Genomic DNA, 16,077 nt, shown 5'->3' with positions numbered 1-16,077 from the left:
CGCACACTGTAGTTTTATTTGAGTTGATCTCAAATACACCATCCTGCTGCAGGAAATATTAGCTTGTGCACCATGGCTGAAAATAGTCCCAAACAAATGCACTATTATTTCCTGCTTCAGTAATATTTGTACACAAAAACACTACAGTGACCATCTGTTTCTAGAAATTATTTTGCCTTTTTTTAAATGAAAGTAAATTATGAAAGTTCAGTACGAACTAACTGGCGTCAGACTCAGAGCCACAGACACAGCAGGAGATTTGGAAGTTTAGAGATAGACATGGTCTTTTGGTCTTTTTGGTTGTGGTCTTTTCATTTGGCCGTATCACCAGCCTTATCTGTGAAATGTCTGACTGAAAAAAAAACCCTAAAAAACAACATTTTCTCATAGATTAAAGCCCCCATGTTTAGAATTTGAAAATTTCAGACTTCATCGACTCGCAGTAAAAGAACTTAAAAAAAAGAAGACTGTAAATTCTGCTTCTTACTCCCAGCAGATCTGATTTGTGGAAACAGCAACAGCTTTCACCTGGATGTCTAATATTTAGAAAAATGAGATGCTATAATCATGTACAATTTCTACACATAGGGGCGTTTAACTAAGGACTTAAAATATTAACTTGGTTTGACTGATCGGTGCAGTCTAAATACAGGTTTGCTGTGCATGGATGCTTACCAAAGTATTGATTGTGTGACATGCATAATATTTCAAAACTCAGAGATGCTACAGAGCAGTGCCACAGCTGTGCAGCTGTCATCATCGCCTCAGGTGGCACATGACTGGAAAGGACGCCTCACCTCACGAAATGCATGTTTCCTTGATTTCTCCTTCCTTGCCCCGCTTCCACCTTCCTGTCTTAAGTGGGAAGAACTAAAAGACAAAACAAAAAACACAAGACAAACCTAGAGGAAGCTGATTCTGGGTGTTCTTGGGCTGAGTGTGTGGGATTTTGGCCACATACCCCTAGAGCCAATAAATGGAGAACTCTCTTGAAGTGCAGTGGTCACATCTTTACTGATATTTCTATCCTCTCTTTGCCTTAACCTAGCTCCTGTTGCTCCATTATAGCCTCCCATGTCTGCAAGGCTCTTCTCTCTTCTGACATTTCTTTCTCTCAGATCTCTGAGTCACTAGTTTCATCCCCTTTCTGTCTTTTTTCTACAGTATCGAGCTATTCTATCTCATTTTCTATTGCTTTTTTATGAAAATACCTCTCATTGACAGGCTTCATGTTTACCCCCATATTCTCCCCACTTCTCACTGTCTGATCTCCCCACTTCTACAGGAGTCCACTTAGCTTCATTCCCAGCATTGAGCCCTACTGGGAGGGGCTGGACGCAAGCAGGTACAGGCCCCAACCTTCCAGTCCTCAGTGAGTGTGCCAACCATTGTCCCCCTGTCCTTGCACACTGTATTACACCCCCTTTTTGCAATTGGGTTCAGCCTCAGCCCCCTTAGACTCCTGACCTGGCTGCATGCTTCTGGCCAAATCTCCCCACCAAGCAACAACAATACTGGTCGTGGTCTTTCGTACATGAAAGACAAAGGATCATCATCATCATCAGAAGATGAGTGATGTAGGAATTTTTAAATAGATAATCCATCTTGTCAGGCGGAACAACATTAAAAGACACAGGCGATGATGACAAAATCAGTATTTCTACTTACACCTGTTCAGGACAGCAGAAGGAGATAATAAAATATTCACTTTCATTTCATAGTTTGACATTTTGGGAAATACGAAAATTCTCATTCTATTTAGTAACATCATAATTGATACAACTCTCATGTCTGTACACTAAATGTGAAGTAAGGTGAGAGGACAGTTTAGCTTAGCATTAAGTCTGAAAGCAGAGGGGAACAGTTAGCCTGCGTTTCCACTGGTTGCCTGGCAATGACTCAACGACATCACTGCTCCCGGCCAAGAAACATTCTGGCTAGGGCTGAATGTCGCTCAAAAATTTTCAATATTGGTAATGATACCGATACCATGACTTTTTTTGATGTCAAGTTTATCAAATCCATTTTAACAATAAGAAAATTACAATGCACATTACAGTACAAATTTTAGTTTTGCTTTAATTTTATTTTTAAGCTCGATCCCTTTTCACACTCAAAGGTGGTGGTGTAAATAAACAGCGAATCACCAGCATTATCAGATCTTGGTCCTAGTATTCTGCATGCTCACTGGTTAACTGACGCTGATGAGATTTACTAATTTCTGGCACATAACAACCCTTAAAACTACAAATTGTTCTTACACTCTCAGTTTTTGTACAGATGAAACAAATATGAAATAATAATAAAAATATTATGAGGCTTTTAGCCTTTTGAGTGAGCCAAATGTTTCCGCCTGCTTCCAGTCTTTATGCTAAGCTAAGCTAATTGCGCACTGGCTTCGTATTTAGTGCACAGACTGGTATCAATCTTCTCGTTCATCTTTGAACTATTCCTTTAAATGATAAGATACGATTTCAGACACTGAGATCCCGTTGGTCCACTTCTTACAGTATAATGATAATTCACCGTGTGGTAATGGTGATTTATTCATTAAAACATCAAGTAGTCCAAGGCAGATGATTTAATGAGTTTTATTACATTGAATGACATCATACGCTGTAGGAGAAACATTCTGGCTATTTTAGATGTTAATCACCTATGTTGGTTATTTTGTCTGAAGTTAAAATCTAAATATTGAGACCCTTCTTTAATGTGTGTTCAATGACAGCACTTTGCTGTATTTGTTAAAATACGTTAAATGTTAAAATAATAGTTAAATGTTTTGGGAAATGTACTTATTTGCTTTCTGACAGTGTTAAATGAGAAGATAGGAGCTGTAGTTAGCAGCCGGTTAGCCTTGCTCTGTACAAAGTGTCGACAGTAAAGCGAATAAGCGTACCTTTAAAATAATCCTTGTTTTCTGCACAGCACACTGTTTATACGTTGTGACTATTTATGTTGTTTGAGCTGTATGTGACTGTCCCTACTAACTACTTTAAATCACATTTTCACCTTCAAGTGACATCAAACACTTTCTTTTTGCACTCCTGACTTCACCACTGCTCCTCTCCCATCCCTGATGCTGTCACAGTCACACCTGCTCTTCACTCTGTTAATCTACCCAGTTAAAGACAAGTGTTTTTATTGTTATTCTGCAGTTTTAGCTTGCAACAACAGCAACATCAGTGCCTACCGCTGCTTTAATGTGTAAGCTTATGGAAAACATTGTGAAAACTCAGTATATAATCCATCTGTATAATTATACATTAAATCTGAAGGACCTATATTTTTGCAGCATCAGTAGTGATTACTGAATCTTCATTCAGTGGCTGTTTAATGAGGCAGTTATTACTGTGTAGCCTTAATTTGTGTTTTAAAATGATACAGTCAGTTTGAAGAGCATCAGTAGTATTTTTTACTGTGTATGTTTTATCATTTTGGCCACTATTCCTTATGGTTGTAGTCTCCGACCATAATAGTGTTATCAGAGACAGCTTAACAACATATATTAAGTGTAAAAGCAATCAGAAAGCTGTAAAACAAGTACAGCTTTAGTCTGTTGTCTAAACAAATTGATGAAAATCTTATTGTAACCAAGAGGAATGATGGTCAAATCTACAAAAATAAATTTGAGTTATGTTCTATGAGCCATCATTGTTGCTTTATAAAGCTGAAAAGACACTGCACCCTATAACATGTAATAGTGGTTTTCATTGGCAGCTGCCCGATACGCACTCTATACATAGCTCAGTCATTATAAACACAAGCTTTATTGATCCCACTGAAGATTGGCTATGTTTCATTTTAACACTAAATAAAGTGATTGTGGCTTCAAAGCAAATTGTGGTTTTATTTCCTCCTTCCTATTAAAACATTGTTATTGTCATTTCTCACATACTGTATATAAAAAATTCGTGAACTTGTAAAGTCTATGATAGTGGTGAGTCTGAGCAGGATTCCTCAGTTATGATAAAGAACAATATACACCACCCAGACTGTTTAAACCCAAAGCTGCCTGCAGGAAAATTGGGTCATTTCAACAGGTTTTGGTACAACAGTCAGTATCAATTCAAGTAATGATTGGTAATACTTTGACTTTTCTGTAGGTGTGTGTGATCAGAACCTCTTCTTTCCCACCCGTCTGCTATGTGTGTTACATTGCTGTCGATGCCAACTACCTCAACCTTAATACTACAGTGTTGCTCAAATCTAATACAAAACTTCAGTTCTGTCTTCTCTTGACATTGTCATTGACAATTACTTTTTGGCTGGACTCCCAGGTCGACATTTACATCCTAACCATCCCAACATATTCACCTGGAGCATCAAGTAGTGCACAAACAGACTCTCTTCTCATGTAACTGGGTAGTGTCTTTTCTACCACATCCAGAGCAGGATTTTTACTGATGTTTACTGAAATGTGTGCCACACACACACATCCACTCTAAGCTTTGTTAAAAAAAGAAAAAGACAGAGCATTGCTCATGTGGAACTTCGGTTTGATTGTGTTCTAGAAAAACAAACTATTTTCCTTCTAGCTGAAATTGTTTTTCACTTTTCTGTGCTCCTCTCACTGCTTTGAAATGGGCAGGGCTTACGTTAGAAAATTGTGATGTCATGTACTTCAGGACACCAATCAGGATTTAGCAGCCTTTGAATCACAGTCAGATGACAGATGGTGTGTTGTTTGTTCACTGTCAATCAACTCTAATCAAACCACACACACACACACACACACACACATGCACGCACGCATGCACATGCACACACACACACACACAAACACACACAGTCCTGCAGCAGATTTGCTGAGTTTTTGAATGTTCAGCTCTTAAAGAGATTTAGTCATGAATATTAAGTGTTACTTAACTGTTTAATTTCAAATCCAATGTGCTCGAGTACAAATTGAAAATTTATTACTGTCAAGATACTTAACACTTCACATAGCTAGAGTGGAAGTGGCATAAAGGTTGGTGTACAATCATTCACTGAAATGACTAAAATGACTGAAACTGTTCTGACCTCAGGGAACTGTGTGGGTACTAACAAACCAGTTTGTTGTTGTCAGCTTGTAATGGAATTATGCATGAATTTAATATATGATTCACACTGGTCCATTTAGTGTTTCGTTTAGTTTGTGATATCCCCTCCTTGTGTGCACCGTCCTGACTGAAAAAGAAAGTATAGGTAATGTTAGAAAGTAGATAAGGAAAGCAGAGACTGTTAATGAAGGAGTCATTACTCTTCATATGTTCATTTTCATGACAATGAAGATTCATGACAATCATATCTTATTCTTTATTGCACTGATTGGAAATTAACAGGCAACATATTTTGCAGGATACCTTTGTTCACCAATGATTTATGAGTGTACACTTGTGCTTTTATCACTCACATGCTTGGGTAAGACGTGTTGTCATTTTTATTCTAATGTAGCTGGACTTGTCTTGAGCGTCAATGACTCTTTGCTTTACAGAATACTGTGGGGTTTTTTTTTTTTTTTTTTTTTTTAATATTCACTTCTTCTATGTTGTTTTTCATAGGTCATCTTCAGGAAAGGTGAGCCCAGAGAGCATTCGTTCAAAGGCATCCCCATCAGAATCATCTGAAGATAGTCATGACCAGCGTGGGAAGAAACCACCCCCGAGTCCAGGGAAGAAGGAGGAATTGTCTTTATACAAAAAGACCAAAAGAGCAATAACAAGCAAGAAGTACGGCATTACCAAGCATGAAGCTGAAGCAACAACACCCATTGAACTCATCAGCAGAGGCCCAGACGGACGCTTTGTCATTGATCCCAGTGATGCAGAAATGTCTGTGAAGCCCCGGCGAATTGAGGGCTTCCCCTTTGTTGAAGAATCAGACCTGTATCCAGAATTTCGGCAGTCAGATGAAGAGAATGATGATCCCAGACCTTTGCCACCAGTTATGGCTCCACTTCGGCCTCACCAGATTTCCCCCATCTCCAGTCAGGAATCCTATCTGCAGCCTCCAGCGTATAGTCCTCGTTTCCACAGGCCCTTCGAAGGTATGACCATCATGGAGAGCAGTCGGCTCCAGGCCACAGGGCAGATCCGAGGCTCTCTCCACCACAGGGCTTTCTATGGCTATCTAGGCCCCCCTGGGGATCATGATCCCCCACCTCCTTTTTACATGCCTGATACCAGCCCTCTCAGCTCTGTCATGTCCTCCCCTCCATATCTTGCTGAAGGTCCTTTTGGTCACCCCATGATTCCTGAAGAAATGGGGGAGGGTGATTTCCCACAATATGCTGTCTCTGGTTTCCCACTTCCTCTGACACTGACCTCTTCCTCTCGCTCACCAGAGATTTGGCAGGGACTGGATTTCACCTTTGCAAGCCTGGAGGGGCCCCCGTTCATTTTTCCACCACATCACCCTCTGCATCTCCGCCACGACTCCCCCTACCCTCCTCCACCTCATGTTCTTCCCCTGAGCGCTTTCCAGCCTTCCAACCTTCCAATGCCCACTTACCCAGCTGTCCTGCCACTGGAGGCCCCAAAGAGCCACGTGAGCAAGTCTCCCAGCAAGGCCAAGCCTCATGGTTCCCCAGCCAAGCATTTAGCTATGCAAGAGGCACAATTAGGGCAGCTAAGACACACAAGCCACGGTATGGGTGTGCCGGTTTTGCCTTACACCGATCCAATGGCCCATATTGTCCCTAGCACATTTAGTAGCCTGGACACACGATGGTTTGAAACCACCCCTCGTTTCAGTCCCAGACAGGCTCGTAGGATGGATTCTGGTGTGCATCAGGTGGTTCTCCAGCCCTCTCGACTCTCACCCCTCACCCAAAGCCCCCTTAGCTCTCATGAGGGCTCCCCAGAGATTGTAGTACGTCCCAGGCCACGTCCCAGCATTGTCCAACCTTCCATACCCCCAGAGATGTCTGAGATTACCCTCCTCCCTCCTTCCGCAGCCAGCTTCTCAAGGAGATCTTCCCCTTCCTCCTCACCTGCCCAAGGCCAGGGTAGCAGGAGAGCAAGCCCCAGCTACCGTTCCCACATGGCCTTTGCCACCTCTGCAGCCAGCTACCCAGCTTCCCAGTCCCCATCACCCCCCATGGAAAGCAGCAACATATTTGGGCAGATGCCATCTCAGAGGAGGACTGAGGAGGAGATCCTTCCATCTGAGCCCTCTCCACCCCAGTTGTCAGCTTCAGGGTAGGTGCATTAGGCATGCAGAGAGGGATACCATTTGAGTCATCTGCCCCAACCCATAATGCTTTGATGTGTGAATTTGCTCTGACATTTTGGTTACTGGAGTGCTGTCTAATATCCATCAGTTTTTTTAATCATCTCTGTGGCAAATTAGTTTGATAGTTTAGCTTTTTTTCAATTGTTAATATTTTATATGAAAAATGAAAACCATATGGTTGAAGGAAAATCATTTTGTTGTGATAATTCATTTGATAATCTCTTGAAATTTTCAGTTTAGTTTCAATATGGTCAATGCTGCTTTTCATGTCAAACATCAAGTTAGAGGTATTCACCCACTGCATCTGTGAAGCATTGTTCCAAAATGATCAATTTGAAAAATTACCTTAAGCATTTTCCAGTGAAAAGTGACCAAAAAGTATAAATTGTTAAACAAATTACTTGTTCATTCGACAAGAAAATGCATTTGCTTCACAGATTACATTTCAGACCTTTTGGGGCTACAGTCAATCTGGATGAATATAGGACTGTCAGTGCATTGCATAATTTGTTTGGCACAAGCCCCTAAAAGCCTGGGAATCTGCAGACATCACCACAGGGTCCCTGTTTTTCCATCTGTGTCATGCGTTACCCTGCTTTCACCTAACAGGAGGAATCCCATAATACTCATCCAATTGATTCCCCAGACAAAACACCCATTGTTATGTCTAGCTCCAAGCCTTTGAAGATGCCTTTATCATGCAGAGGGATGCTTTAAGAAGATTTCATCTTGGCAGGCCCTGCGGCCCATCCTCGGCCTTAGTAACCTGACTGCATGACCAATTCTCCCTTACCTTCAGATTTTTTCCTACCCTGCTTCCCCTTCCCTTTCTATAACCCTCCTCTCCCCAACCCCTTTAATTGCCCCCAGGACTCCCCCAGGTCTGACTACCAAGGAAAGGTTGTTGGGCAAAGTGTGTCACAGGGCCTGTCCGCTTCTCATGTCCTGCAATGTTTCCATCATTATGAATTAGGGGCAGTATGGTGGTTCTTGATGGCTCCTGGAGTCTTACCTGCTTTGTTTTTGATTGATCTCAGCTATCTGGGCAGCGTTGTTGTGACCAGGTCCTCTACACCGCAATAGGTAAGGGTTGGATCCATGTCTGAAAGGGGGGGGTTAGCAGGTGGGACTTTTTTGATCACCTCGTCCTTTAAAGGGGAATACAAGACTTTTGAGTCTTTGTTTGATTTGTTCCTTCCTTCAGTCGACACGTGTAGTTCATTTCAGTTCTTTCCTTTCTCCTTTTTTCTCAAAGTGGCTGTGCATTTTAAGTTCTGCAGTCTTTATTATGTTATGCATTCTGACTGATATGCATATGCCATCTTTTAGCTAATAGATTAGGTCAGAGATGTAACACCAACATGATTTCATGCTTGAGTAGTTTGCTAACTGACCACATTCACATGCAGCTTTTTAATCTGTTAATAAGAATACCTCACCACATGTAAACCTAATTCAGGTTTAGACATAAGTTAGACAATAGTAATCTCACCAAATATTTATTTTTTCATGTATTCATGGGTTATTTGGTTCCCTGTTCTGAAAATGAATTAAAGGTTACCAATTGGTATGTGATACACTTAACGATAGCATTTGATGCAAAAGCCAAAGAACACACCTCTGCATGTCCAAACTGGACTATTTAGCAGCTGAATGGTTATTGGAATCAGATATGTTTCTACACACAAACACCTTTTGTCTAGGGATAAAGCGACACACATCTATATGTCATGGGTTTGGCATCATCAAGTCAAATGCTAGTCAATGCAGAAGCAAGCAGCCCCTAAGGAAGCCACCTATCATTTTTTGGTAGATAGTATTTTGTACAAGTTCAGCCCTCTACAGGCTTATCTCTCTTACCCTCAGACAGATCAATGAACTCGACACCCAGTTAGGTAGTAGTGTACCTTTGGTGTTTATCTCCCTCATTTCACCTTGGATCAATGCAAAGCACTTTTCAGCAAACATGACTCTAACAATCAAGATATTATCATGGACAAGACCTGTTCCATCTTCTCCACTCCCATGTTGGCTCAAGATCCACCTGCCTCTGCTGCAGTTCAATAAGTACGTCCTCCTCCCACCACACCAGCTCAGTGCCATCGAGTTTGAGGAAGACCCAGTCACCTTCTTTGACTTAGCACTACCCACTCAACTATCTGTTCCAGACAGCTGCTGTGGAACAGTGATCCCTTCTCCTCCACAGTGTTGAAATGCTAGTGGATGAGTTTACCACCAGCTTCACATCCAAGCCAAAGTCAAGGTGGCTTACTGGTCAAGGCCTGACAGTCAGACTAAGGAATTGCACAGGTCAAGAATACAAGTTGAGTGAGTAAGCCATCTGTTGTATTTGTCCATTTTCATCAGGATGGAATCAATTGCTGCTCAGTCCTGTCCAATGTCATATACAATAGCTATGCTAATGCTGCTCAGGATGCAGCTCTATCTGAGCCTTCTTGACAAGCTCCCTTGCCTGTCTCACCCTCCTCAAGACTGAGCTAATTGCTAAAGAGATTGTTGAGGCTCACACTGAGGCAACAGCTTTTGTCAGGATGTCTCTGGTCTTTGCTATCAACCCTGAGAGAACCATGTGGGCTACATACAGTAGGTTGGAACCATGATATTCCTCCCTTTCATTATTTGAACTCAACATCCAGCAAGACATTAAACTTAAATCCAGTTACTGTAGGTACTCCTGACTTTCTCCTCACTCTCAGTCTGAATATGTGCCGATAACAAGTTTGGAAGACCAGCCCCAACAGCTCTTTGACCCCTGGCCAGAGGCCAGCAAAGAATCCTGCTAATAAGAAGGTGTTGTCCCACTCATTATCTCCTTCAAAAAAGAACAAATATTGAAGTCCATTAGATGGCCACACGTAGTCATAGAACTGGAGTTACATTCGGGTAATGTTGATTTTCATTATGAAAAGTAAATATGCTTTTCTAAGGCATGATCACTACTTAATTTTGGTCTTGTGTCTTTTTCTACTTTAAAGATTATTACAAGGTGTGGCATACAGTGTATTTATGAAATGATTGTCTATGTGGCCTTTCCTCCACATAGACACTTTTACTCTGATATGATTACTTTGTAAAGTCACTCTTAGCATTCTCCTCAAGCGTGACACATTCTACCATTTGTATTTTACAGATGCTTATGTTGTATGACACCAACTGAAAATATTTTGGACCCCAATCTCCAAGAAATATTTTGTAAGATTGGCGTTATGACGTTACCTTAAGCTGTGTGTCCACTGGGAGCTGTCATTCGCAGCTCTTTTTTGCATTATCAGTGCAACTGAAATGCTGTTGCATGTTCCTGGCAATGATGAAAGCTTAGCATGTGTAAAGTTCTCAGCGCACTTGTTACAAGATGTAACAAAAATATATATATGTACACGTATATTTCAGCTTTTAACAGAAATGCAGCAGATTCTTTGCAAGAATAGCCACAAAGCAATAGTAGGAGCTATGACCAGCACTTCCCATAAGCATCTCTTTAGCCCAAATAACTTAAAAGATTCCTGGTGGACACATGGCCTTAATCCCCTGTATAAAGCATCTTTGGCATGAATCAAAGCATCTACTTTACGTATGCAATTGCACTTGCAAGTTCGGACTGCAGAGCAGTTCTTACTTCCATAAGAAGCAAGTGTCCTGCCAAAAAGCTTATGCACTTCTTTTTATCCTAAGGAACAAATATTTTTGCCAAGGGCTTGCAGAGGTGGGGGGGGGGGGCACACAGGCGGGTTTGAGAACCCCCTTATGTTTGAGGGAACTGCCCAATGAAGTGCTTTTGAATGTATTCCCCTTTAAAGTCGTGTTCCATGTGCAAACTGCCATGCATGCCATCGCTAAATATTGCTCTTCCGTTTCAAAAAAAAGAAACAATTATATGGATAAATTCTTGTTACATTTGTTGTCCTAGTGCTTCGCTTTTCTTTGGCTTATTTTTCATTATGTGACTGTTCCCAAGTAGTCATTTTCCCCTCCCGCCATCTCTCCCCCTGTCAGCATGGTGAAGCCCATTGTAGACAGTATCCATGTCTATGAATACATATTGATGATGCTTTGTTGCTCAGCTGTGATTCTCCCCCTCTACTAATCAACTTCGGTTTCTCTCTGCAGCCACGGTGGGAAGATGGCCTCTCTGTATTGCTAATTGTTTTCTGTGCCTTGAGAGAACCAAGTGTCTGTTTGTGGCAGAAATCTGTGGGCTGCCAAGTCAAAAGTGCCTCCATGAATGGGAGGCAGGTCTGTAGATACAATCATGAGCAGCAAAATACACTCCATATTGAGGAAACATTTGCATCTGTTATTTTCAGAGTGGGACAGATTCATTTTGAGAAGAAACATCCAATCTGTCAACAATTGAAAAGTCTTACTTACATTTTTTGAAAACGTTGTTCAATTTTGCAGAATTTTCCTCTGAAATCAACAGTGCAAGTCTTTTTTAAATGTTGTATCTTCTCAAAAGCTTTATTCACTGTCCTAATCTACACCATGAGGAAAATAGATTGTTTCAGGGATCGTGTAATAATTTGTTTTCTTTGGATAAAGATTGTTTGGGTCAATTTGAGCAAAATACCTTATAAATCTCTGAAAAGCAATGAAATTTCAAAGTGTATAATTTCATATGCATCTGGATTCGTGAAATTAATTTATAAAACACAATATGATATTTACCAAAACATAAATGTTAGTAAATCCAGATGATGTACAAGGTCATCTGAGCAATAGAACTAATCACTTTGTTCGTCAAAGCTTTGAAAAACAAAAAATAAATTGAACCTCTTGCTGGATTTCAGAGTACAGCTCTTTAGGTGTCTCACATTGATCCTTTGGCAATGTGCTGAACCTCTGGCTTAGCACGAGCAATGCTGTTTTGAGATTGTGCAGGTTTCTGGTTTTGTTGCGCTCCGTAGTGCAGAAACAGTCCACTGACTATCTCTGGCCTGGAGTTACCCGTTGTCCCCTCTCTCTCTTCTTTATCCAGAAAACGTCGAGGTGCGCCGAGTGCCCTTTCGGGGTCTGAGAGGATTGATGCACTGAGATACCAACGTATTAAAAAGGCCAAGAAGATGACATTGAACAACAATAACTCCAAGACCAGAAAGAAAGCAGGTGTGAGCCCTGTTCTCTCTGTTCTCACTCTTCAAGCCTTGATGTTTTTCAAAACATGCTACCTCATGATGGCCACAGACAAAAAAAATACCTTTTTTTTACATTTTTAAAGTTTTCTTCTTATGTTGGTTGCATCAGATATATTTGTGATCGTATCAGTACTTCCGCTTACAGAGTAACATAGTTGTTACGTTTCCTCCGCCTCTGTACCTGTAAGCAGGGTACCTCAAAACCTGCAATATGAATATTCACAAAACACTTAACAGAAAACGTAGAGCTGAATTTTCTTTCAGACTCATTCGCCAAGGGACAAAGCAGTTGCTATTTCCACACTAAAAATTGTAATACTATACATAATGTATTGTAATTTCACAAAGTTTTGTGTCCATCAGTAGATGCTAGAGAAGCAAAACACCATTGTTGACTCAGTTAAACAAGATGGGGTCAGTGCTGATTTGGCACCTGATATTTTAAACATTAATTTACATTTCTAAAAAGACACTTTACAGGAGCACTGCTGTGATTTAACAGTGGGATTTCATAAAGCTGGGGGATTCACGAACAACAGATTAAAAAAAACATGGTAAAAATTAAAGCAGCAGTGCCCAAGCTATCCTGATTAGTATTGTTCAAGCTCCAAAAGCACTGCAGCCTACATTTCCCACAATGCAACTCGATAGCATCTTTCATCAGACGCCCCTGCTTCACAAATGCCCATTTCTTTCAAATCCCACACCCTCAGTTTGTAATGCAGACTCTCTGTCTCAAGCCCTAAATAACCCTGATGACATCATCAAGGTTCTTTTTCCAAACCTTTATTTGTGAATTTTTGCTATTGCTACGTAGCCAGCATTAGCATTAACAGCCATTTACTTACCAGTCTACAAGAAATGTTGTGAGTTTAGCATCAATCATTCCTTTACTCACCAAGAGCTGTCTCCAGTGGTGGAAAGCAACATCAATGCAAACTCTAGATGTGCTTCTATTTCTATTACTTCTCTTCTCCTACTGAACTTAGCATGCCACTTTCCAATACCGAGTTACAGCATTATTACTTTTTGCATTGTAAATGCAACGATGGGTGAAGCTCTTGGCAAGACTGGTAAGTGAACAGCTGTTAATACTTATGTTGGTTATGAAGTAATAACAAAAATTGATGAGTATTACTCTTTGATAAACAAATAACAGATAAACTTCAGGTGTAAAATTTGCGGAGTGCCCAGGTGTGGTTATTAAATGTGTTTATTAGCTTTTATAATTTTAAGACCCAAAACTTTCAGCTCCCCCACATTAAAGAGTAAATTATTTGATAATTACATTTTTCTTTTTGCTGAATTATCACAAGATAATTTCATGATTTATAACTAAAGACAATCATTTGAAACACTAAGCAACAAGTGTAACATAACTTTACCTTCACTTGGCAAAGCAGTGAATGTTTAGAATCATTTTGTGGCCACTCATCATTAAACTTGTTTTGGAGTGAGCCATTCAAACAAAAGCACACAAAGCATGTAGTGTACAGGGTCTGACAAAGGGAACCCACAGATGGATATAGACCGGAGGTGTAAATGACAAATCTCTTTACAGGTTTGAATTATTTAGTTTGGTTCAGTTAGGATTTGAAATTCATTGTCTCCGTAGTTCACTTTTTTCTGAGCTAAACCATTGCATCACCATTCAAATGCAGTTCAGTAAACTACTACAGTAAGTGAACACATCACTGTTCATATGGCTGCGATGAGCAGTGCTGGCACTGTAGGTTGTGTTACCTTCAGTTAAACACAAAACTACTTCTATTGCCACAATGCATTTCAGTAACAAGGAAGTGTTTCAGTTTTGTCATTTTGTCGTTTAACTTCATGTCTGCACTGGAAGTGGGGATGTGTTGGATTGTGAAGATCGACATCAGCTACTTCTGATCACCTTCTGTCGACCACCTTAAATCTGATCATTCACAGCGCCAGGATCTGCTAGTCATGTTTCTGTTATGATAGTTATGGTGACTGATGAGAGTGTGTTTGTGTTTTTATGTATGTGACATCATAACAGATCGACATGCCCGAGCATTACATTCAAAACATGTGCTGCGACATTATTTCTTCATGTATAACACAAAGTCATAGACTTTGTCAGTCATTTGGTTAGTTACATGATTACAGTCCAGTTTTGCATGACATGGGCTTATTATTGTGTGACAAGCAACTTATTGCAAATGAAAAAATGCAATGGTTGCACTGGTTGAAAAGCTGTAACACTCAGTAAGCTAGCTGAGCTAGGTAGGTAACTTTGCACCATAGATTGTCTTTTTTTAATCTGATGTCTGTGGTGGATGTGGTGGTGTCACGTCATAGGACATTTCCATAAATGTGAATGTGTGTTTCCAGCTTTAAGAAATTTTAAGTAGACTATGTGAACGCATCAGGACCCTGACCCTGACTATGGATTACATATAAACCTGATTGAGATCTACTTTGATGACCTCCAAATGTAGTGCAACATGTGTTCGGCATGCATTTACACATTGCATTGTGTTAATCCTTTGTATCTAGATACAGATCACATTTTAACGCCAGGTGTAAATGGGGTGTTAGAGATGGTAGTAGGTATATTTAGTTATCTTCAGAGCCAGGCTCACTGTCTCCCTCAGCTTCCAGTCTTAATGTTAAGCTAAGCTAACTGCCTGCTGGCTCTATAGTTGCATAGTATATTTCTGCAAATATGAGAGTTGTATCAATTTTCTTATCTAACGCCTTAAGAAAGCAAATAAGCCTGTTTCCAAAAGCAAAGTGGGATTATTGTATAGGATCGTCTGTAAACATTGCCTCCATGACTTCTGGTGGCAATGACCTGCTATTCATCTCCCCTCCTTCAGGTGTTTCCACCTCTCAGACCCAGACCCAGCAGGCCTACACCTCTCAGGTACTCCAACCCGAAGAAGCTCTCTACCTCCGCAAGAAGAGGAAACGGCCCATCCTCCATGACCCATACACTCGCTTTTCTGCTCTGCTGTACCGCCGCCCACCTCGGGAGGACCAGAAGGCTATTTTGGCTTGCATGGACAACATAGACCTAGACCATGCCACTCTGCTCTGAAAGTCCTTGAGGACAAGGTCACAACCATGCAATATGCCCCCATTCCGAAATAACATTAGCTAATGATAGCTGCATCCCAGTTGAAAAAAAAAAACAACACTTACATTTAAAGATGTTTGCAGTTTGTTATACATGAAGGGGAATAGCACTAAATTTCAGCATTCAGATTTGGTATATTCTTACCACGCCCTTGGTCAGTTCAGTCTGCATTAGGAAGCATCCTACCATGTCTTATTTGAATGCTGTTTTCAAATTACTGTCAATGAAGCAACAGAATTGGCAAAATGGCATCACAGATTGAAATCCTGGTTCTAAGGCTGAAAAAAAGTTTGGTTTGTTTTTACTGATTGAGATGCCCAAAGGCACAAGAATGTTCAGCGTATGCTTAAATCCAGTAGTATTCCCTTTTAAAAATGTGTTTAGACTACTAGCGAATCAAATCAAAATGATAGCTGCCACAGTTTTCCAATGTTTTACTCCAGTGCAAAGGATTAAGTCAAAAAGAGGCAATACTTGATCACCAACTCTCGTTTTTTTCCTGCTTTTATTTCAGTCACCAGTGTTATCATTTTTTTATTTGAAATATGTCTTCAGGCTTGAGTTGTGTTTCTTGTGCTGAGCCAATCCCCTCGAACCCCCCAA

General features: G+C 40.6%; 1 protein-coding gene across 1 annotated transcript in view; it reads left to right on the top strand.

Annotated features, from left to right (window-relative positions):
* LOC111657833 (protein turtle homolog B-like) overlaps nt 1-15,959 on the top strand; it is a 74,580-nt gene extending 58,621 nt beyond the window's left edge. The window contains exons 17-20 of the mRNA XM_087175100.1: nt 1,286-1,372; nt 5,544-7,181; nt 12,212-12,339; nt 15,215-15,959. Coding sequence (XP_087031226.1) covers nt 1,286-1,372; nt 5,544-7,181; nt 12,212-12,339; nt 15,215-15,435 — 2,074 coding nt within the window. The 3' untranslated portion in view covers nt 15,436-15,959. The remainder of the gene's footprint in view (nt 1-1,285; nt 1,373-5,543; nt 7,182-12,211; nt 12,340-15,214) is intronic.
* Nucleotides 15,960-16,077: the final 118 nt, after the last annotated feature.

This window comes from Seriola lalandi, unplaced genomic scaffold (assembly GCF_002814215.2).
Source record: "Seriola lalandi dorsalis isolate HSWRI2012SDOR001 ecotype SW California unplaced genomic scaffold, Sedor1 jcf7180002054415, whole genome shotgun sequence".
Taxonomy (NCBI): Eukaryota; Metazoa; Chordata; class Actinopteri; order Carangiformes; family Carangidae; genus Seriola; species Seriola lalandi.
Note: the sequence above shows the minus strand (reverse complement) of the source record. Positions and strands in the feature narration are given on the sequence as shown.